The sequence below is a fragment of the Melospiza melodia genome, chromosome 8 (assembly GCF_035770615.1).
Source record: "Melospiza melodia melodia isolate bMelMel2 chromosome 8, bMelMel2.pri, whole genome shotgun sequence".
Taxonomy (NCBI): domain Eukaryota; kingdom Metazoa; phylum Chordata; class Aves; order Passeriformes; family Passerellidae; genus Melospiza; species Melospiza melodia.
This window is the reverse complement of record NC_086201.1, coordinates 32,022,814-32,045,309: the sequence shown is the minus strand read 5'-3', so window position 1 is coordinate 32,045,309 and position 22,496 is coordinate 32,022,814. Positions and strand designations below refer to the sequence as shown.

The window sequence follows — 22,496 nt, the reverse complement described above, 5'->3', positions numbered from 1 at the left end:
AGAGTGTAAAATCTTGTGCAAAAGCAGAGAATCTGGGTCTGTAAATACTTACTAACTGTGGAGTGCTGTAGCAGTGGTGCTTGAGGATGGTGAGAGGTTTGTTTGCAGGGCTGGGAGTTCTTACAATAAGATTCTATCTTTTCCTTCCCTTGTCTTTGCAGGAAGAGAGGGCAAGGGTTTCACAGCTCTCATCGATGGTTCTCACTTGCTGAGTACTTTGTTTCTTTGAGTTTGCTGCAGGGAAGGAGAGGGAGGCACTTTTTAAACTTTTGTAAACATACAGTTGCGTTTACCTTGAGATGATAAAGCTTCTGCTCTTATTTTCAGTTTTCTGTGGCAATGCTTTATCCAGAAATACCTTCACATGGAGTATAGACAGTTTAAATCTGTCTTCTGCTGAGATGTACAGAAGGTCCACCTAGTTAATTGCCCCTGTTATTTATGTGTGCCAGATAGATGGCTTTTTATGGGCTATTTTTTCTTCTTTTCATCAAACCTTGAGCTTGAGGCAGTTCAGGTTTCAGACTTCAGAGCTGTAGGTAGTGCCCTGTGCTGTCTTCCTTGCAAATTGGAGCCTGTATCATGCAAGTGGATGGATTTCTATCCTTGCTGTCATTGTTGCAAAGAGAAGAAAGAACAGGTTAATGCCAGTTTTCCTTAGGAATTGCTTTCTGCCTTTAGGACTGCGATTTGGGCACGTTTCTGTTGGGTAATGAGCTTTACGTTATTAGTTAATTATTGTTTTTCTTAATTTCCTGGTGATTCTTAATCAAGGGCAAATTATCTCCTGATAGGTTCATATCTGACTGAGGTAGAGAAATTTTGCAATTAATTCCTTCTGGGTTGTGTCGAAACAGAAAGCTGGACCTGCTGTAGCCATCATCAGCTCTGCCCTGTGTTCCTCAAGGCTGGGGTACCCAACCAAAAACCTCCTGCACTTATGGGGGTGAAAGAAACACCCCCAGCACGCAGAGCCAGGGATGTGATAGTTTAGCTTCAACAAAAGTCCTAACAGCCTCACAGAAAGAATTATTATTAGGCCACTTACGATCATACAGGCACTTAGAGTCCAGATCATCTAATTATAAGGGCTCATTGCTGATAATGATACAGATATAATAAGCTCTCTAGTGCCTGATTCTTTTCTGGTGTTAATGGTCCTCCTGAAGAAGAAAAGGGAGGTGTCATTACAAGTTGTCAGCAATGTGAGTTCTTCATGTGGGGGAGTGTGGTGTTGGTCCCCTCTGTGCCAGGAAGAAGGTGAAGCTAATGTTGTTGCTTTCTTTCTCCTCACTCAGGTCTATTTGGGGACATTTTTATGTGTTTACTTGCACGAATACATGCTCCACTTAGTTGATATATATCCACTGCTTCATGATAATTGCCTGAAAGTAAAATTTGCTATATATCATAATTTTTACTTATGTTGGAGGCTTTTTCACCGAATCCCAGACTGGGTCAGGTTGGAGAGGAGCACAGTGGGTCCGTCTGGTCCAACCTCCCTGCCCAGGCAGGGTCATGCCAGACAATGTGGCACAGGTCTGGTTGAGCAGCCTCAGGTCCCTCAGCCTCACCTCAGGAGAGATGCTCCAGTCCCTCCATCGTGTCTGTCACCCTGCACTGGACCTGCTCCAGGAGCTCCATGTCTGACTTGTCTGAGGAGCCCAGAAATGGACAGAGCACTCTGCGTGTGGCCTCACCATGGCTTCATTTCCTTTTTATCCCTGAACTCACTTTTATCCATATTTTAAGCTTGCATTCCTGTAGCAAGCCGCAGTGTAGCATTAGTGAGTTGTTTATAGCTCTGGGACCCTGCTGCCATCCCATTCCTTCCACACTCAAGGCCCCTGCTGTGAACTTGTGCTGGTCCTTTTGGGAGTCTCTGTCACAGGCTGTTACAGCCCTGCTTTCCCCCAGCAGCCTCCAAGCTGTGCTTTACTGATAATTAAAGGAGCACTTTATTAACATAGCGTGGTGGTGCACACATCCCTGCTCTGCAGTTGCTAGCATTTCACTCTGCAGAAGCACTGGGGCAGTAAAAGACACACATAAATACAGACTTGCTGGCCCAACACCTTTTTCTTAATATTTTTTTTCATGGTAATGTTAGTGGTGTTTTTACAGAGTTGCTTTCCAACACACTTCATCTGCATCACTGAAACTGCAAACATATAAAATCCTGACATTAATTGATCTTGCCTTGCAAGATGCAGACTTTAAATTTAAGATTTTTTTTCTGTAATCTGTAATCTTTTTTTCTGTAATCGTTTCCCTCCAAGGGCTCTGTGTGTATGGTATTACAGGTTGGCTTAAGGATAACTAAGGTTTTCTCTGTGCCACTTTGCCATGGCTGAGATGTGTCAAAATTTGCAAAGGTTCATTCTTGTCTCACTTTCCATTGGCCAGATTTATGTTCTTTGAGGAAGTTTGTCATGGTCCTAGGATAATGGTGGCAAGGACCAGATCCTGCTGCTGCGGCTGAGGAGCAATTTGTGAGCACAGGCTTTGAATGGCTCAGTGATCCAACATAAAATTGGTCTGATAAAGGGATTGTGATTTAGCTCTGACATAAAGAACTGAAATAAAGAGCTCACTTTGGGGGAATTCATGTGTCTCCTTCAGCCCATCAGTTATCAGTGTATCCTTCAAGGGTTGTGGGAAATAACCTTTAGAAGACCTAACTGTAAATATTAATTCCTCATTTTTTGGTCACTGTGCACATTGTGGAGATTAGAAAGATTTAAGGTTTGGTAGGTTCATTTCAGTCTCTGTGGCAGTCAGTGACCAAAGAGTCTGAAACTAGAAAACACAGACTGAAAATGTCTGCTGTCCATTTTTAATTTGCTTGTGGAAAGGGTATTGTGTCCTCCTGCAGCCAGGAATGGAGTAAGAGTCAGGATGGCAGCAGGATCCTGAATTTCAGTGCTGCAGACACAGTGAGCGCTCTGCAAAGCTGATAAATGCCAGTGGACACTGCTAGGTGCTGGAGGGCACTGCAGTGAAGAGCTGTTGGATGGAGTCTCAAAGAACTCAGAGGTGCCAAGTGCATTATTCATGCAGAAAACAGCAGAGTGGCTGCTCCAAAATGAGCAAAAAAGCAGCTTTAGCAGCTGAGCCATCCAATCTTGCGTGCTGATGGGAGTATCCATTTTGTAACCTAATCCCACTGCAGAGCCATTCTAAAGGGAAATCCAATTTTCCCTCTCCAAAGAGGTGTAGAGGTGACCTTCCTCTGAGAGGACTTGTTGGTGAAGAAGTGGCTGCTCCTGTGAAATGGTTTATGGAATATGAATGCTGATCAGACAGGGATTTTTTGCGTTAGCTTAGAGCTCCCTGGATAGACTTGAGAAGAAATGTTGCGGAGCTGTCAGTATTTATGCATAGAACATTGTAACCGGCCAGAAAAAAAAAAAAGTACAAATCATTATTTCTCATTCAGTGACTGGTGAATGAGATATCAGGAAGATATCTTGAAGCAGTGGTTCCTTGAATCAATATTTTTGTTGCAGTCAAGTCAAATTAGAAAAGATTGGATATGCAGCGCTCAGAAAGATTATTCTGGATGCATAAACTTTGCTGCTGGAGTGAAAGGAATAGTGGTGGATCATTTTACCAGATCATTGGGATGGTGGAACGTGGGAATGGCACCTGATGTCTGAAATGGTCCATGCTGGTTTGTCCCTGCACAGCTGAAGAGGAGCTGTGGCTGCTCAGGGCACCTCACACTTGCAGCCACCTGGGGAGAGGTGGAGTGAAGCCCTTTTCTCTAACAGCGCTGGGAATGAACATCTCTTGTCAGGATTTACAACATTTCATGTGATTTTAGTTTGGTTTTTTTGTTTGTTTTTTATTAGAATTCCCCTAAATGGCAGGGGAAGGGGAGGTAACTGGGGAAGTGACCCTTAAAGAAATGGTGTGTACCAATCTTGTATTTAATCTTTGTGACTGATCTTTCTTAAGTGTTGCTGGAAGCTTTCATGGTGAATTTGAAACCTCTTCTCCCCATGAGCTCAGCAGGAGTTTCCCCACTGACTTCAAGAGAAGTATAATAAGGCCTAAAATTATTAAAATAAATACTTTTAAACCACAGACTCTGTAACCACTTTCCAGATGTAGAAAGACTTTGTCAGCTTCATGCTCTTTTCATTATCTGGTAAAATTATTTTGATAGGTGAGATGCTAATTCTGTACTTCTGTGTTGTTTCCTTTGTGTGTCCTTAATATTTATGGAATATTCAGCTGATTTCTGCTGAAGCTAACAAAAAAATACCCTGCAGCTTGCAGTAAGCCCAGGCTGCTGTTACACACGTGGTCGGGAGCTATCACAGTGAAATATTCAGTGTGCAAGGCTCAGCAGTTCTGCAGGCTTAAAACAATGTTTTTGCACAATGGCAACACTGCAGCCATTAAGTCAACTTCAGAAAAGCACAGTTATGTTAAAACAAAAGAAGCAGAGGTGTTAATTTATGCTTCATAACCTTTAATTCGTCAGAGCGCTATCTGCATCCTGCAGCAGGGGATGCTGGAGAGGAGCAGCAAGGCACAGGCACCAGAAGGGTGTCAAACCAAGGGAGGCTCCTTGTGCTGGGGAGAGCATTAATCATCCCATAATGAAGTATGTGTTTGTTTCTGGCAGATAATTTGAGAGAGAAAAGAAAAAGAGCGAAGAAATTTATTTTTCCTTCTATTGCTCCCTTGTACGTCTTTTGCAGTTACATAATCAGGAGTAATTAGTGAGATATTCATCAAGGATAACTAGCTTTCATGTATCTTACAGGTGCAACTGTGAAAAATATTTAATGTTCTGATTTTCCCCATGATTCTGAAGCAGTAATGTTTTCATTAGGTTTTGCTTTTCATTTTAAGCTCAAGAGTAATTTATTTTTTCCACATAAAGTTAGGTAGGAAAATCTAACTTGAGACACTCTACAAGATGCTTCAACACAAGTGTGTAATCTCACAACCTAATTATGTTTCATGAAAATTTTATTTCTGTCTTTATATTAGAAAATTAGAAAGGATCAATATGCATTTTCAGTTGTATAACATAATGCATGAATTTTATATATATTGGTAGGTTTTAAATGGAAGAGCTGTCTCAACAGTTCTCTTTTGCAGACTGCACAACAAAGTGTACTACTGTGTATCCTACAAGTGTGCTCATGAGCAACTTGGAGTAGTTTGAGAAAATTTGCATCACGTCAATTCATTTGAAGTCAGTGAAAAATCTTCTGAGTCATGAAGAATCTCATTTTCTCATCAGGCCCATGATGGATGAGTAAAGCAACACCAACCTTCCTTCCCTCTGAATTCATCCCCAGTCTGGGATGATGCTCATGACATCTTTTTGCTAGAAAAAGAGCAGTTTCAATCTACTGAATCAACCTTTTGGGCTCCAAGGACTTGCTGTTTTTAAATCCTGCGTACAACCATGTGTGTGTTAGATTTCTTCTAATATTAAAAGACCATCAGGAAGGAATGGTTGTTGAAATATGAGGGGAAAAGGATTATTCGCAGCCTGCATGTTATTTGTTGCCATCTGGAGGGCTTATCATATCATCATTTACAATGGGGTTCTGTTGCAAAGTTGTGGGGTTCTTGGTATTTAGGAAAAGTTTTAAGTTTTTCAGCTCAACATGAGATGCAAAGAGGCAGAGGCAGGCAGAATCAGCTGCTAACTTGGGACAAACTGACAGTCATTACTAAGCCAGCAATAGATTAATTTTATTTTAAAAAGGCCTCTGAAAAGCAAAGTGAGCGGTCCTTACACTGATAGTGTGAGAAGGTGACTCCTGCACAGAAATCCTACAAATGGTGTTTGGGAAGGAGTGGAGACAGGGTCAGGTAAATGGGGCTTTCCACGTTTAATTCTGGAATTTCTGCAGGGCTGGAGGTGCCCCAGCCCCTCGTGGTGACATCTCCTGGTGCCACCCCCTGGCAGGAGACTTCCCCTTGCTCTTATCAGCAACTCCACATGGAGAACTGCTAAAAACACCCCCTTGTCTCTTTCAGGAACCCATCACAGCCATTAATTCCATGGTGGCAGCATGACAAAGAAGGAAAAAAGTCCATTAATTTCTTTCTTAGCTTGCTTCTTTTTCATTTCTCCTTTCTATGGAAATAATGTGCCTTGTGTAGGGAAGGCCTGCAGCACTAACGGGGTAAATTGTTTGGGTATTCTAGTATTGTTTTCTTGGAGCTTGAATTTTTTCCTCTATTCTTTACAACAGGAGAATATACTAATTCTAATACTACTAATAATAAATATATTGCTATGAAAAGTATGTAGAATTGAAGACCAGAACACAAGGGAGATGCTGCCCTGTTGTGCTGTGTGAAGGGGTCTGCAGCTGCAGAACAGTAAAATACATATACTTATATCTATATTTATATCTATATTTATATTTATATTTATGTTCTCTCACATATGCTCTCATATATGTGTCTATATATATATATGCTCTCACAAAGCACTGAAGGCAGAAGGAAAATATGTGCATTTTGCATCTTAGTAAGCAATGTTTTCTGCTTTAAATGGCATATTTCGTTCCCCATTTGTGCGTTTACAGGTGTTACATGAGCTGTGTTGTAGTCAGTTATTATTTATAATTGATTAAGCTCGATCCTCTTTGTGAGAGACACTAATCTGGTTTGGTGTGACAAGTGTTTATCTGATGAGTTCTTGTCACTCTGTTTGCCACACCACAATTCCCATGAAGCAGCAGCATCCCATCTCAGCTAGGAGGGGTTTACAGGGAAACATACACAGCTTCTAGAATCATCATTGGAAGCTAAACAACACTCATTAATACTCATTGCATATCACAGAGTTTTTTTTAAAAACACAAATTGAATACAAGCAAAAAAAAAAAATCTTTATGAAATGTATGTTTTGTACCATGTACAGATTGAGAGGGGAGAGATTTTTTTTCTTTTAATAAATCCAAATGCCAATTTTGTCTCACTTCCAGCACACTGCTGAACTCCCAACCCATGTTTAAGTAATTAGGAAATTTTTGAAGGGCAGGAAGGAGCTGCAGTGGAGTTCCAGCTCCTTTTAGGGTACAGATGGAGCTATAGAAAGGACAGGGCCTGGGGAAGCTCCTACTGGACTTGGGATACACAAGCAGCAGTGAATATCCCACGTCTTTGTGATCCCAGCCTGTTGCTGGCTGGGCAGGTGGAGAAGGAGGGGGCTTGGCCTTTTATTTTGATGAGTTATTTTTAAGAGCTAAACCCACATAAATTAATGATTTAGTGACTGCTGGGGATGCAGTCATTTTTCCTGATAAAGTGAGAAGGCAGTAAAGCATCAAAATTTGATGTCATGGCTGTTAAATTCTGTAATTTTATACTTCCATTGATCAGAAAATGAATTTATGGCTACGTATTTTCAGCATTGTAAAAGTCCGCATAATTTAATTGTTAATCTAAGGTCAAATGTGAATTAGCATAATAATATCTGAACTGCACTGCCCTAAAATCCCCTGACAGACATCTTTCTGACTCCTGCTATTATAAAAACTGTTCCCATTGGTTCTTAACCCCGTTAAAGTTGTTCCTGGATAAGCTTTGCAAGGGTGGTTTATGAGAGCCTGTGTGAATAAGCAGTCCTTAGATGGTGCCTCTGTGCTGGTGGGATGGCTGTTTTTGCTGTGAGATACTAGCACCACAGAGAGCGCCTGTATCAATCCTGATGCTTGCTATGACTTCCCCTTCAGTCTCATTAACTTTTTTTTGGTTAAAAATCTCACTGCCTTTATTCAGAGTCAGTTCCGACAATGTTAAGTTATATGTTCAAAGTTATAAAATTATTATATATATATTTCTTATATATATATAAAAAAGTCTGGGGTTTTTTCTTCCCCTTCATTTTATCACCTTAATGCCCTAATATTAATGTACATTGCGTTTCTCTATTCAGCCTTTATGTGCTTTTGCTGTCCTGGGTCTATTTATTAATTAATGCCTTTCTCTGCATTTTGTAGGTTCATTAGTTTAAAGGGCTATTGCTGCAAGTGTTTAAATCTTGAGTTTAAATTTTAAAAAAGCCAATAGCCAGTTTTTAGGGGGGCATAAGGCTTGTAATAATGATATAAAAAGTGCTTTTAATGCCATGGGTCTTTGGTTTTGAGAGGACTTGATCCAGGGTAGGATTTTCAGGCACCTGGCTTTGGCAGCAGAATCTTGGCTTGTGGTTTCTCTATTATAAAATTAAAAGGAAAATTAGGAAACCCATAATTAGGAAATCCAGAATTAGGAAACTTTTTTGAAAAGCAGTGTGCTGAAATGAAGTGTTCAAAGTGGTAAACGGAGAAGACATGGATGAAGTGAAGGGACCAGGAGTGGGGTCCTGTTGGAAATCCCTTGATCTTAGGATTCCCTTGATTTTTCTTACACTTGTCCTCCTTGAGAAGTGCAGCCACACCTGCATTTGGAGCTCCTGTGGACACCTCATGGATAGTTTGATCCATGCACAGGTACAGCACAGGATTCTGTAAAATTCTTGCTTTCCATCTGGGCTGAGGAGCCTCAGCTCAGCACGGGTGTGCGCTAAGATACCTGGCTGAGCCTTTTAGAAATAGCCGGAATAATTCTGCTTCGGGCCCTGTGTTACAGCTAGATTTGCTAGAATAATCCAACTGCAGGAGCACATTACAAGGCTGGAGAATCAGGGTCAGGCTTCCCATCCCTTCAGGCTGGGCAGAGTCATTGGCAAGCCGAGGGCTCCGTGCTCTGCGCCTCCATCGTGGCAATGCACAGGATCAGGATAATGATGAAGGCATTGAGGTCTCCTGGAGACGTGTCATTTAATTATTCATTGGGCACTGCTGGTTGAACTCTGCTGGCTGGCTCACACACGTTTTTGAGCTGCTTTGTAAGCAGGGGAAAAGGCAGGAGGGAATTCAATGCAGAATCCCTGGCTGTTAATTATTGGCCTACTGATCCATGGAAAAATCCAAGCATAACAGGCATTAAACTGCTATTGAAGTTAGCATTAGTGAACTGCTCTGCCACATGCAAAGGCAGAAAAATTATAAGGAAAAGGTGGTTTATAGGAACAAGTCACACTTGTTTTTCTGTTGCTGCTATTTACTTTGAACAACTTCAGGGGGGTCCCTCTGATGGTAAGAATGCATGGACTAATGGTATGATTGGGTGATACCTCATTTTCATTTGCAAAATTTTAGTGAAACCAACTGTTTTGCCCAACTAAGGGCAGCAAAAATGCAGTGCCAGCAATCCTGAGCATGTCTGAGTGCAGTAAGGGAATGCAGGTGATGATAGTTCATCACATGGCTAAGAGAACGAAATTGCTACAGTATCAAAAAAAGAAAAAATGGAGGGGATGCAGTTACTAATTTAGGTGATCTTTTATTTAAAGGAAATAGCATTTTTTTTAAACACCAGGTGCATGTCTCGTGATTTAGAACTAGGAGGAATTCCACTTAGACATGAATAAACACCTCAGGAGTTGCCAAGGTATAATTGTTGCCTATTGTTAAAGCACTCCATGAAGGGCTGAGGTACCAGTTGTGAGAAGAAAAGAAACAAAGCCCAAGGAGCAGTTTTCTGTGCAGGAAAAGGGAGGGTGTAGCTATCAGGAGGTCTGGCAGAAGGGGAGCTCTTGGTTCTCCGTGTTATAAATAAGAAGCTTGACTAGGCCAATATTCAAGCAGCAATCAATTTATTAATTAATATGGTAAAGTATGAGCTTATCTCATCCAGAAGAGAAGAGCAGGCAAAGGCTGAGAACACAAAACTTGTGCCACACCTACTTGCAGCCATCCAAGGAGAACAATTTAATTTCTTTAAAACTGAGAGCAGGCATGGAGTGCTGCTAACTTAGCAGTGAGACTAAAGGGTTCAGAATCTGGTCAGACTCAAATCAGTAATTATAATCATCCCAGTAATTACAGAAAAGTACTGCAGCTGGGAGGTGATTATGGATTTGTATACACCTCAGCTTCTCCTTTTCAAGCATGTGAGACAGTGCCCTATTATCTTCCTTTTGTTCCCTTACTTCTCACTTCTTTCTTTAGCACTGGAGAGGAAAAAAAAACCCTGAAAAAATATTGAGCTCCTCAAAATGCAATTAAATCCTCTCTTTAAGTGCCAAGGGCTGGAGGTGAGGAGGGGAAGGAGCAAATTTCATCTCTTCTCTTGTGTTTTGAGTACTCAAAAGTTTCCTATGAAATGAAGCACTTGAGGTTTCATGAGTGGCTGGTGGGAGGCAGGGTCAGAATCATGCTGTCTAGGAAAACAGGGGAGCACAAGGGTAAGATATGTACAACAAAGATGCTCCACGCTTCAAGTATTCTTTTTCTGGGAAAAACAGATGCAATATATCTAGTTTTGAGTGTACTTACAACCTTACACTGTATTAGGACAATAAAAACAAATTTTTATCAGTAGCAAATTTTGATATTTAGAAAATATAAATGGTGGAAGATGTGATTATGTTTCAGGTTATTTTTCTCTATCTATCAAGGATATCCAGGCATTTGGAAAAGAATACAAAACTTGAACATAGAGAGTGGCAGTCATTTTTTCTGCAAGTTTCTTTTCTCTACATGTTTCTCCATATTTATTCTTGGCATTGAATGGACTGCCCAAGTAATGTTAGCACCACCCAAAATGGCAAAGACTAATTCAGTATGTGACTGACTCCTAGAATATCTCAAGATATGGATGATCCTTATGGGTTGGTGTGACTGTGTTCACAGGGGTCTTGGGATGAGGGAAGAGGATCTGACTCTGTGTTTTAGAAGACTTGATTTATTATTTTATGGTTTATATTATATTAAAACTATTCTATAAGAATAGAAGAAAGGATTTCATCAGAAAGCTTGCTAAGAATAGAAAAAGAAAGAATGATAAAAAAGGTTTGCATCTCACTCGGTCAGAGTCCAAGCCAGCTGACTGTGATTGGCCGTTAATTAGAAACAACTCTAGGAGACCAATCCCAGATGCACCTGTTGCATTCCACAGCAGCAGATAATCATTGTTTACATTTTGTTCCTGAGGCACCTCAGCTTCTCTGGAGAAAAATCTTAAGGAAAAGATTTTTCAGAAAATGTGTCTGTGACAGGTTGGCCCCATAAGGATCATGGAATCCAACTGCCTGCCCCTTGCAGAACCACCTAGAACTAAGCCATGTGTCACCTAGAGCCAGCTGGTATGTGTGAGGTGTTTTTCTGTGAATAGGGGAGAGAAAAATTCACAAAAGGGGTGAAATGAAAAGAGTTGAGAAGGAGCAGGAGGACGCTGCTGACAGGGTTTTGCAAACTCTTTTCCTTAAGATTTTTTCTCTAATAATGCCTGGGATGGCAGGACAGGAGCTCTCAGGAGCTCTGCAGGTGTTGGCATGGTGATAACAGGGGTAGAGGGACCATGGTGAGCTGAAGAGAAGAGCTGGGAGAGCTTCCACAGAGCAGCAGTGACAAGTGCCATGCCCAGCATCTTGGGCAGAAAAATTCCAGATTTAATATCATCTGGGGATCAACAGGCTTTTTAGAGGCTTTGCAGAAAAATACCTGAGTTGGTCTCGTTTTTTGTTGAAATCTCAAAAATCTGTGGGGAATGTTTCGGGGAGGAATCATGAACAAAATTCTGGGTGGACTTTGCCTCACCCTACCGAGGCTGATCTATAATATCACAAAAGCTACAGTAAAATTTTCCAGGCTGTCTCTAGCCTGGCTAACCTGTCTCTAGCACCTCTAGGTATTTTGGTTATTCCCTTGAAATCCTTAAATCTGCTGAATGGTTGGGTTCAGAATAATTCATGCTGTGGGCACTTACCAGCCAGTAAGAGTCTTGAAAAGGTTTCTCATCCCAGGGGTTTTTATGTGCATTTATGTGGCTGTTTCTTGCAGAGGCTGAAGGAGCTGAAGCAGAGGGAGTTTGCTCGAAATGTAGCATCTAAGTCACGAAAAGATGAAAGAAAACAGGAGAAAGCCCTTCAACGTTTGCACAAGCTAGCTGAGCTAAGGAAAGAGAGAACCTGGTAAGTCCATAGCTGCTCAAACAGCAAAAATACTTTTAAATTAGCCCTCCACTGTTTGCTTGTGCTGTGGGATGCAGGAGCCCCTTGGCTGTAACACCACACACATGAGTTTTTAGGGCGTTTTGGAAGCATTCTGTGCTCAGTGTTTGATTCTCACTGTGTGCAGGAATGAATGTTTAACACTGCTTTTTCAGCTGAGCTGAAATGACACATATTTTTAGTTTAAAAAAAAGATGTGTTTCATATATATTTCATAAAACCAGGCACTTTGGTTGAAAGCTGAGTGAACTAGGTCATGCATTTGCAGGCTGACACTACTTCATTGATGAGGTGAGGAACACAGTCTGTCTCTCTAGGATGTAACAGATCTCTGCGATTTAGTTTTCAAAATGCTCGCCTGGGAAAGCATCCAGAAACCTAGCTTTAGATCTCAATAGCCAGATTTTTTATATTAAAAGGTAAATGCTTCTTTTTCCCCTGCTCAGCAGAGTGTTTACCTCCCTCTGCAAAAGTGACTCCTTGCTGCTCGTGCATTTTTAGTATTGTATCTAGGCAAGGTGTTGAAATTCGAGTCGAGCTTGCTTGTTGTGACTGAATTCTCAAAAATGTGACACAGTTCTGACATTGATAAGCCACTGAAGATATATGTACTTGTCACAGTGTAATCTCTGGAGAAGAAAAGAAAGAAAAAATGTAGATGCTCATGTGCAATGTTTTCTCTTTATTCAGCCTTCCCTCCCCACCCCAAGATGAACAAACAGAGAAGTCCAACCAAGCTGCAGCTCCTGTTCAGAAATATTCTCTTTGTCCCTAGTTTGGATGGCGGGCAGTGTCCTGAAACAAATTCTGAATGAGCCAGGTGGATGTGACATCAATGTTGTGGGATCTGTTTGACAGGAGAAACACAAAACCTAACTTTTTAATCTTCCTGTGATAACTCATGTGGAGACTCTTTCTCCTCCACGAGTGTTTCAACTGTTCATGTTTTATACTTGAGTGTATTACATATCATTCCCCCTAAACATGCTCCAAAACTTGAATTTTGCATATTGCATGAGAAAGAGGAAAGAATAATTGCTATTTTCCTATTTCCATGCTAGTGAAGCACAGATTTTGCAAGGCTTTGTTATTTCTGTATTATTTGATTTTTTTAAAAAAAATATCCTTTTGCTAGTTCCTGAAGAAGAATTTTTATTTGAGCCTAATTTATCTATCTCACAGTTGCTATTTACTTCCACTTTGCATCCTTAGAGGTGTGGCATGGACAGACACACAGGATTTTTTAAACTGGCATTTTCTAGGCTGGTTTCGTAGAAGCCACCATTTTATTCTGTGAAAGAAAGGATTTCTGTGTGGGTTTAATATATATTTCAAATTTATAAAGAACTGGGCAAGGCAGGAATTCTCATGAGGAATTGCTTTCTCATAAAACCTCTACCTTAATTTCTAGACCTGACAGGGTAAAGACATTATTCTTCATCTCAGCACTTCTTGGGGTCTTAAATGACTCTTGAAAGTGTTACCAGTGACTCATCAGTGAATATTGCTCTGCACTGTAACACAGAGTGATTTGACTAAAACAAACAAACAAATGGTTTTAACGTAGGTCCATTACTCCTAGTGCTGAACAGCTTCTGTGGATCCTGGAAAATTGTCAGCTTAAACACTTTTTCCTCCTCTCTTTGCTTCCTATTAAGTCAAATAGAACAGATGGGAAGAGGACATGAAATGAAGAACAGAAGTAGACAGTGATAAATTTTTTTCTCAAGAGGGATGAATCACTTACTTTACTTCTGCCAGCTGAAATCCTCTCCCCAGTTTTATTTCTCCATGAAAGAAATTGCTGAGGGTGGTGATGGTTGTGTCTGTGCACACAAATAGGATGGGAGCTGCTGGGGGGTTGCCTGTGGGCAGAGCAGCAGTCTCTGGAATGGTGGCTACGTGGGAAGAGCTCTATGAAGCACCCTCTGCTTTAATGTATTTTGTAGCATGAAGGAATGTAAAACTGCAATCTGTAGTAATGGTGTTGTAACCAGGGTGGTCTGCTGGGAGGAGAAGCAAGGTTTTTGTGGAGACAGTTTCTTCTTCGGCCAGCCAGTGTGTCTAGGTAAAGTTAACTACTTTGTAGGAATATTAGTCCTTCAGCTGATAACTTCACATGAAGGAGGTGGGAGCATAATATTTACTCATCTTATTTTTTACTACTAGCCAACTGATCTTTATTATAAAAGATGGCATTTTTTTCTACTACAGAGTCTTCCTCTTTCCTTAAAAAGCTCCCTTAAATGCCGATGTAATCACCTTGTTTCTGTCAGCAGTTTTCTGAACATTATTGACCCAAAGTTTTATTTTCCTTCCTAGTGCTCCTGGGAGCGGCCCTATGTTCAAGTCCACCACGGTGACCGTGCGAGATGACTGCAGTGATGTGCCCAGAAGTGCTGCCACAGATCCTGCCAAGAGCCAGGACTTCAGCTGCACGCTGATGCACGATGCACAGAACTGTAAGGACATCGCTTCTGTTATTCCTCCCTCTCCTGGAGAAGCAGGTGGTCACCAATCCGACCCTAACAAATGCGGGGAGCTGCTTCAAGGAGCTCAGGGACACAGAGTGGGGTTCTCCTTTGCTTTTCCCAAGAAAGCAGCAGTCAAACTGGAGTCTTCAGCTGCTGTTTTCTATGAGTTTAATGAGGACACCTCCGTGGAGCATGGATTTAGCAGGAGGAGTAGGTTTGTTCCAGGAACGTGCAGCCTTCAGTCTCCTTCGGCAGCTGCAGAAATAGCCGTGTGCCCTGAGGAGAAACATAGCTGCCCTCACCTGCTGCTGGAGAAATGCACGGACTCAGCAGAGGCTCCTGAAGCTCAGGAGCTGTCCAGTGAAGGGAGCAGGGTGCTGGAGAGCCCAGCCTTGCCTCCTGCCATGCCCCACTCGAAGCAGCTGGTGTCCCCAGACACGGGTGGCCACGGTGTGGATGTGAGTGTGCCCGAGTTAGGGGACCAAAGGGTGGCCCTGGCTGCAGACAGTGCCCAGGTGCTGCCCCTGTCCCCAGAGCTGCAGGCAAACAGAGCTCCTGAGCAGGAACTGGTGGGGGAGTGCTCCTCTCTGCAGGATGCTGCAGAGGAAAACTGTAATGATGGGAACAGGGATGCACCTGCAACTGAAAGTGAAATAAAAACTCTGGGGGCTGATGCAGCAGCTCCAGCACTGTCTGAAGAAGATAGTGGAGCCCCAAAAAGCAAACCAGATGTATACAAAAGACCCTGTCAGCCCTTTGTTCCTGTTCTTAGCAAATATGGATCAAATGTTCTTCAGTGGCCATCAGAAATGTTAATTTATACAACTACAGACCCATCAATTTCTTATAGCTGTAATCCTTTATATTTTGATTTTAAGTCATCAAGAGCAAGTGAAAGCCAAGAAAAGCCCAAGCATCAACCAAACATACCTCATTTGAACCGTAAAACTGAATCGGATCATATCTTAGTCTCAGATTTTACAAAAAGACCTACTTCAGAGTGTGGTGATTATGAAGTAGAAGTCAATAAAAATGTGTGCAACTATACAATACCCCTGTTAAGTGATGTTTCCCTCTTCAGAAATTGTGACCTTGCAAAAAATCAAAACAAAGTGTCCTTGGATGAGTCATTCAGGATTAGAAAAATAGAAAAGTATCACATATCTCATAACCCCTCACGACAAAACACTGTGATAGATGAGAAATACAACAAAGTCTGGATCAAAGAAGGCCATGAAAAATGCCTTCACAAAAGCAGAAAACGGAAAAGGAGAAGAAAATTATGCCATTGTCATTATCATCACTGTGGAGACACAACAGTAGCAGAAATGGAGATGTCTCCAGTAACTGAAAAAGAAGTTACTTATAGAGATGAAAATAAATATCAGCACCTCCAAAATAACGCAGAGAAGTGCAGGCATGATGCAGGAAATATCTGGTTGACCACAGGTGAGGTGCAGCAGCCACAGCCAAAATTCAGTATTGACAATGGTCCTAAGAGAGTCGTGTCTGCCTCAGATCACATTCACTGGGGCAGAGGCTGGTGTGACTTTTGGAGTGCAAAAAGCAGCGCCCATCACCACCACGGCTGTAAGGGAGCACACAGGAAGAGCAAAGGCAGCTCCTGGAGGCAGGCCAGGCAGCTGAGCTCCAGGAGGCACAGCCTAAGGCACTCCAAAACGTGCTGCAGATGGAAAATCAGGAGGCCAAGCTGTAGCCCAGAGCATAAATGTTTGGGACAGTGCAGTGAGGAGAAGGGGCCGAGCCAAAGCCAGCCCGCAAAGAGGGGTTACAGTGTTCTGACAGAAGAGCCCGAGAAGCCGCACCGCAAGCGGAGGCAGCACACCTATTCCTGTTCCTCCTCCTCGGATGAAAGCTCCTGTGGACAGGCATTATCAGCAGAGGAATACCCAAGGCAAGGACATGCTTTAGGTGCCCACCACAAGGCGAAAGGGAAACGCAGGAAAAGGAAGGCGAGGATCCATCATGTTTTCCTCGACAGGAACGCAAAAAGTGAGACCTCTGAATCTTCCAAAGAAAATTCCGCCGGTTGTACGTTAAATATTTTGGGGGACTTACCGACTCAAGACAATCTAGAGGGAACTCATGCAGCTCCCAGGGATGATGATGCAAAAGAGAGGGATGAAATAATGGAGCTGGAGGAGAGCAAGGCACCTTTAGAAAGTGCTGACCCGCAGGTGTTGGAAGATGATAAAGCGACGGCGTGCTCAGTGACGGAGAGCGCACCAGCCACGCTTCCCGATGGCACCATCACAGCTTCTGCTGCTCCTGCTGCCCCCCAGCACAGCGCTCCAGCGGCTGCTGTCAAACAGGGTGCTCCCCAAGAGGGAAAGAAAAAGGAAAACGTCAACAGCCGCGAAAACCCAGCTCGTTACAAAGTTCCCGTCCCCAACAGACACTTGGAACAAACTCCTCCCAAATCCTATCTTTGCCATTACGAGCTGGCCGACTCTCTCCCGCACGAGAAGATGGGCGAGGTGGCCGGTGAATGGCTGCAGTGCAATCCTGGCATATTCAGCAGCCCCCCTCCCTTGCCATTCAAAGAAGCACACCTCAACACGCACACCTTCCTAACCACCGAGCAGCTCATAGCCCCCTTCCCCCTGCCCGACCAGGCCCTGCTCTTCCCTCCCGACAGCCCGGAGAAGTTCAAGGAGCTCCCCTCGGAGGCCTACCCTCCTCAGCAGATGGTGCCGCAGAACGTGCTGTCGGCCAAGGTGAAGTTCGCCCTGGCCCCACCAGCCCTGCCGCCGCTGCCACCGCCGCCGCTGCGCTCCAGCTCGGTGACCACCATCCACCACACGGTGCTGCAGCATCACGCCGGCGTGCTCAAGGTGCTGCAGCCGCACCAGCAGTTCCTGTCGCAGGTGCCGGGCCTGTCCCGAGCCCAGCCTTTGGCCCAGCTGGCCGTGTCCCCGGCAGGCCAGGCCGCGCTGGTGGCGCCGCCGCCGCTGCCGCTGCTGCCGCCCGCCGTGCTGCCGCCCGCCCCGCTGCCCTTCCCGCCGCTGCCGCACCCCGCCGGCTTCCCCTCCCTGCTGGCCCCGCACCCCGCCGTCATCCCCCTGCAGCCGCTCTTCTAGGACACACAGAACAACGAAAGTAAGGAAAAAAAAAAAGGCCTTCACCCAAACTGCTGTTTCTTAAACTGGTTAAAATCCCTTGCTCCTCGGGAAGCATTTACTGTAAGTATAACGATGCAAGAGACATTGAGACCTACACTATTACTAAAGCACTGAATAGTCCGACATTATTTACGAACTATATATATATATGTGAAAATCATGTCTTAGAATATGTACAATGTATATAAAATATATTTATAGTTCTATAACTTATGTTGTAAAGTATTCACTTTTTCGTTTTTTTATCTTTGTGTATTTGCACCTATTTAATGTTTAGACAAAGCTGATGCACTATGTTTTGTACTATGTTCTCTGAAACTGTAAATCTAGTGACAAACTATCTCTTGCAATAAATTTTTGTTAACTACTTAAGCATATCAAAAATCTTTCATTATAAGCCTCATGGATGTTGTTCTTCCATGTCCTCCTGCAGCTGGATAGCATCCTCTGCCCCTGCTATGCTGGGATAACCAGGTTTCCTACACGCCAGTGATTTATCAGGGAGGCTCAGAGGCCAATACCTCGAGGGCAGCTGTCTCACCAAGCCAGAGAGAAAGGGTAATAGATGTGTTTGTGTTAGCAGCTTGATGTCACCGTGACAAATTTTATCCACTTGTACTATGTGCACACACTGCTGACTGGTGGAGCTGATCCCTTCTATACCAAGCCGCAGCAAGGCAATGTAACAAACATAATGCTGGTGCTGGAAGGGGAAGAAAGGCCAATATTGACAGCAGCTTGGCTTGGAGGGAATGTTGCTTGTAGTGGAAAGGTAGAGCCTTGGTTCCACCCAGCAGAGAGAGGTCCTTGCTGCTGGGCAGCGTGTGAAGGCAGCGAGAACACAGCAGCATGAAGGGGACGTCAGGAAACCCACCAGGGTTTGATACAAATCCTTACACAGCAGCAGGAAGGGGACATCAGGAAACCCACCAGGGTTTGATACAAATCCTTACACAGCAGCAGGAAGGGGACATCAGGAAACCCACCAGGGTTTGATACAAATCCTTACACAGCAGCAGGAAGGGGACATCAGGAAACCCACCAGGGTTTGATACAAATTCTTACCTCACTCCCCCCCCCCACCTTCTTCCAGCAGCATTTCACTAAAGCAAATAGAATACCACAGAGTAGAGATTAATTGAAGTAATAATGTACTGCCATTGTTTCTAATTGTGTTTCAGAGACTTCTCCCTACCTCTGCAGCCTTTTCATTGCTGTCAGACCTCACCCAGCTCTAGCTGGTGCAATCTCCTCATTTGCTTTTAGCATGAGGTGTATCAGAGCCATGCCTGCGACGGTCCAGAATAAAAGCAGAAGTCATTCTGAGGTAGAGCCATCCCTTTGAGTTAAAATGAAGTGTTATCATGTGAGTGAAGCCAAGGATTTGCAGCATGAAGGTTAGTGCTAGAAGTAGGCCCTCCAGAAGGAAAGGTAGGTAGGCTCTCCCCATTAATTACTTCTTTTCACCTTTTTATATACTCTAATAAAAATCATATAAAGTCGAGCTGAAAGAATAGTGAATTTTAAGCATTATTAATAGACATTGCATATTAATAGCTAAAGGCATAAAGTAATGCTATATCTTACAACATATATATCTGGATCTTATTTTCTGCATCGATAGCATTAGGACTTACCTGTATGGATATTGCAAGAACTTACATGTTTGGATATTGCGAGAACTTACCTGTACGGATATTGCAAGTTTTAGTATAATATCACATCAAAACTGTGGCAAACAACATCTTGCCACTGTGATTACAGAGTCACCTGCTCAAGGGAGGTGATCTTCCCATGTTGTGCGGTCACAAAGGGCTAATCTATGTGTTAAAAAGCAAAAAGTTGCCAAGGAAGAGCAGATGAGCAGCCAGGTTCTGGAGAGTGCCCGGATCCCCCACCTGAGGCTGCAGCAGGGAGTGGGAGCGGGGAGCATCCCCCCTGTGATGCCAGAGGGAAGGTGTGTTTTCTCTAGCTCTAACTTCAGGTGGATGCCCATTTCTATTCATGTGGTGCCTGAGAAGTACAGGACTAAGTGACTTTATACTGCTTTATTTCCAGAGTCTGCTGCAGAAGGTGTTTGTCTCCCCTCTACACCTCCTGTGGCCGAGCAGGGGAATCTCCTTTGGGGGTGGGAGGGTTCTCCTGGGTGATTTGGGTCCCTTGGGTGACTTGTCCTGGCTCTGGCCCTTCTCATCTCCCATCAAAGACAAAACCCATCTCATCATAGAGAAAAAAAGAAAAAAGAATCCACATAGGACTAATACGGTTGCACATTGTGGCAGGGTAAAGATAGCCAATTTAAAATTTTCAGTTGCAGTGTTCATTGAAAAATCCCATCTGTGAACTTGGAAGGCCACATTTTTTTTCACCAAAATGTTCCAACGCCTTTGAATTCTTCTTTTTTCCTTACAATTTAAATTATTTTAGGTTGTTAAACAGTTTTAAGACATTGCACAATTCTTTATTATCTACTGTAATTGCTGTTCAATAGTGTATAAACTATTTAAAATATAAGACTAATAACCATAAAATGTAATAATTTTCTAAGATGGTATTGCCTTTAATGCTAGAACTGTTTGTATATGTGACTTCATATGTAAAAGCAAAAGCAGTATAAAAATAAATCATAAGTTAAGTTTCAAATTGAACACACTAAATTAAATTACCTAATGAAATATTCTTTTGAGTTTCTGGTTTATTATTAAATACATAATTCCTAGTAAGTTATATAAGGGTAGTTCTTCTTTTGTATCTTTTATCTGGTATTTTAGATTAAATGTGTATTTTTATTCCATAAATTGGTAGTCTAATTTAGAAACAAAAACTATTGCAAGTGCTAAATAAGTGAACTTTTTTATAATTCTGAATAAATTCTACCCAATTCCTTAAATGTAAGTAATTTACTTCTGAATTTACAAATTTGCGCAGATCTAGTGTGTTTAAGTTTCATGGCCATTTTGCCAAATTTAGAATTTACTGGGATTTCTTCCCAGTGCAAGCAGTAAAAGTGTTGCTCCCAAAGGGCAAGATTTAGACCTTGGGATCAAGCCCTACGTGAGGTTAGAGATTTGTGATTTCCCAGAGCAGCTCTGCAAACAAACTCCTGAAAAGGCACTCTGTTCCACTGAGATGAGAAGAAAAATCTTTATTTTGGTCTTTAGAAAGTTGCAGCCTGCCCAGACTGACCTTCCTGGGGACGTTCCATTTCTCAGGTAACGTGAGCCATGAAACAATAATGGTTTATTAAGGAATTAAGGGATGCTCAGAGGGACATTTTGGATAACCGGGCTCTTGTCTTGTGTCTCTTGTGTCTGTAAGTGCACAGAAATTTTTAAATGTTGACAATATATGGAAAGAATGGGGCTGTTAATTTGGTTTCCTTCACGATCTGGAAGCTGCTCGAGCCGTTAATTGCTGGGGAGAAATCAAGTTTCAGATTCTACACAAATGGGCAATGGGTTGTGGCCCACTGAAAAACTGCAGGTCACAGACTTTGGGAAAAGAAACAATTTGCGTGGAGGATCACTGAGTGAGAATGGTTTTACCTTTCAGTTTAATCAAACCACAACCAAATGGTCATGAAGCGATGTCTTCTTTACCTGATGTGTTAACTTCTTATTAGCTTGTCAACATTTTGCACTTGTAAGAGCCCTTTTGGGCGTGGTATTGGAACAAAACTTTCCAAAGCTATTGGAACATCCAATTCTCTTCACTCCTCTACATGATGATGTGCTGCTGATACAACAGATCACATGGCTATAATTCTTCTGACAAGTTTCTTTTCTGCAACTGTGCTTTTCCCTCAAAATAACTGTTTTCTGTTATGATAATATTTACTCGATATGCTGCAGTTAAAATACAGCTTTAAATGTATTTGTTCAGGTTCTTCCTTGGTGTAAATTTATGTACAGCCTCTGGCTTTGGTTTGTAACCACCAAAAATCACTCGTGCTGCAATGCCAAGGGTTTTGTTGACTCCCCCAGATTAAGGCAATACATTATGACCACGTGAATGTATTTTGAAGACAGTTCCTTGTTTGTAAGTAAGGTGGTAAATTTTAATCTGATGGGTGTTTTGCTGTGGTGCTCAGAGTGTACATGTTCAAAACTCCATACATTCATTTTCTGCTCTCCAATTACTGTGCATTGCCTAAAGGCTTGTGTATGTGCAGCAGTGCACACATTTATGCCATGTGCCTACCAGTTGTAAAATATTACAGCTCTATATTAACTCTCTTTATTGAAAGTAAAGACATTTCTACTGTATAAAGATCATTGGATATTTTTAAATTAACATGACTGACTATCTCAGTGTGTGTTATTTCATAGATCACTTTGATTTAGTATTTGCAGCAGGCATGGTTTTGTACATTATGTTCTCCCTTCTCCTCTTTACTTCAGGAACTATATAAAGTTTTCTATTTTTCTCTGTGACTAAGATTATCAGAGTTTATGGGAGTTTGCCTATTTCTGAAAATGAACCAGGCTATTTTATTACTTTCATCTGCAATAATTAGTGTACCAACTTTACAAATTATAAGACATCTTATTTTTTGCTTCAAGCTTCTGTTTTATTTTATGGATATTTATAAAAGGTTATAAGGGAGAATTTCTACCCTGAGTCTTAATTTTGACCTGTTAGTGAATTTTTGAAACCGATGGAATCCAAGGAAGATTTTCCTTTAGTGTTACTGAGGATTTATTTTGACTGGAGCATGAGGCCTCTTTATTTATTAAAACTGCCTAATACTTGCTGCTTTCAGGTAAATAATAATTTCATGAGGTGTGATGAGGAGCACAGTCTGGTAAAGAAAAATGAATCCATTTTTAATCA

General features: G+C 42.3%; 1 protein-coding gene across 1 annotated transcript in view; it reads left to right on the top strand.

The window, feature by feature from the left end:
- ZNF804A (zinc finger protein 804A) overlaps positions 1–18,030 on the top strand; it is a 146,398-nt gene extending 128,368 nt beyond the window's left edge. The window contains exons 3-4 of the mRNA XM_063162562.1: positions 11,877–12,007; positions 14,369–18,030. Of these exons, the coding sequence (XP_063018632.1) occupies positions 11,877–12,007; positions 14,369–17,621 (3,384 nt within the window). The 3' untranslated portion in view covers positions 17,622–18,030. The remainder of the gene's footprint in view (positions 1–11,876; positions 12,008–14,368) is intronic.
- Positions 18,031–22,496: the final 4,466 nt, after the last annotated feature.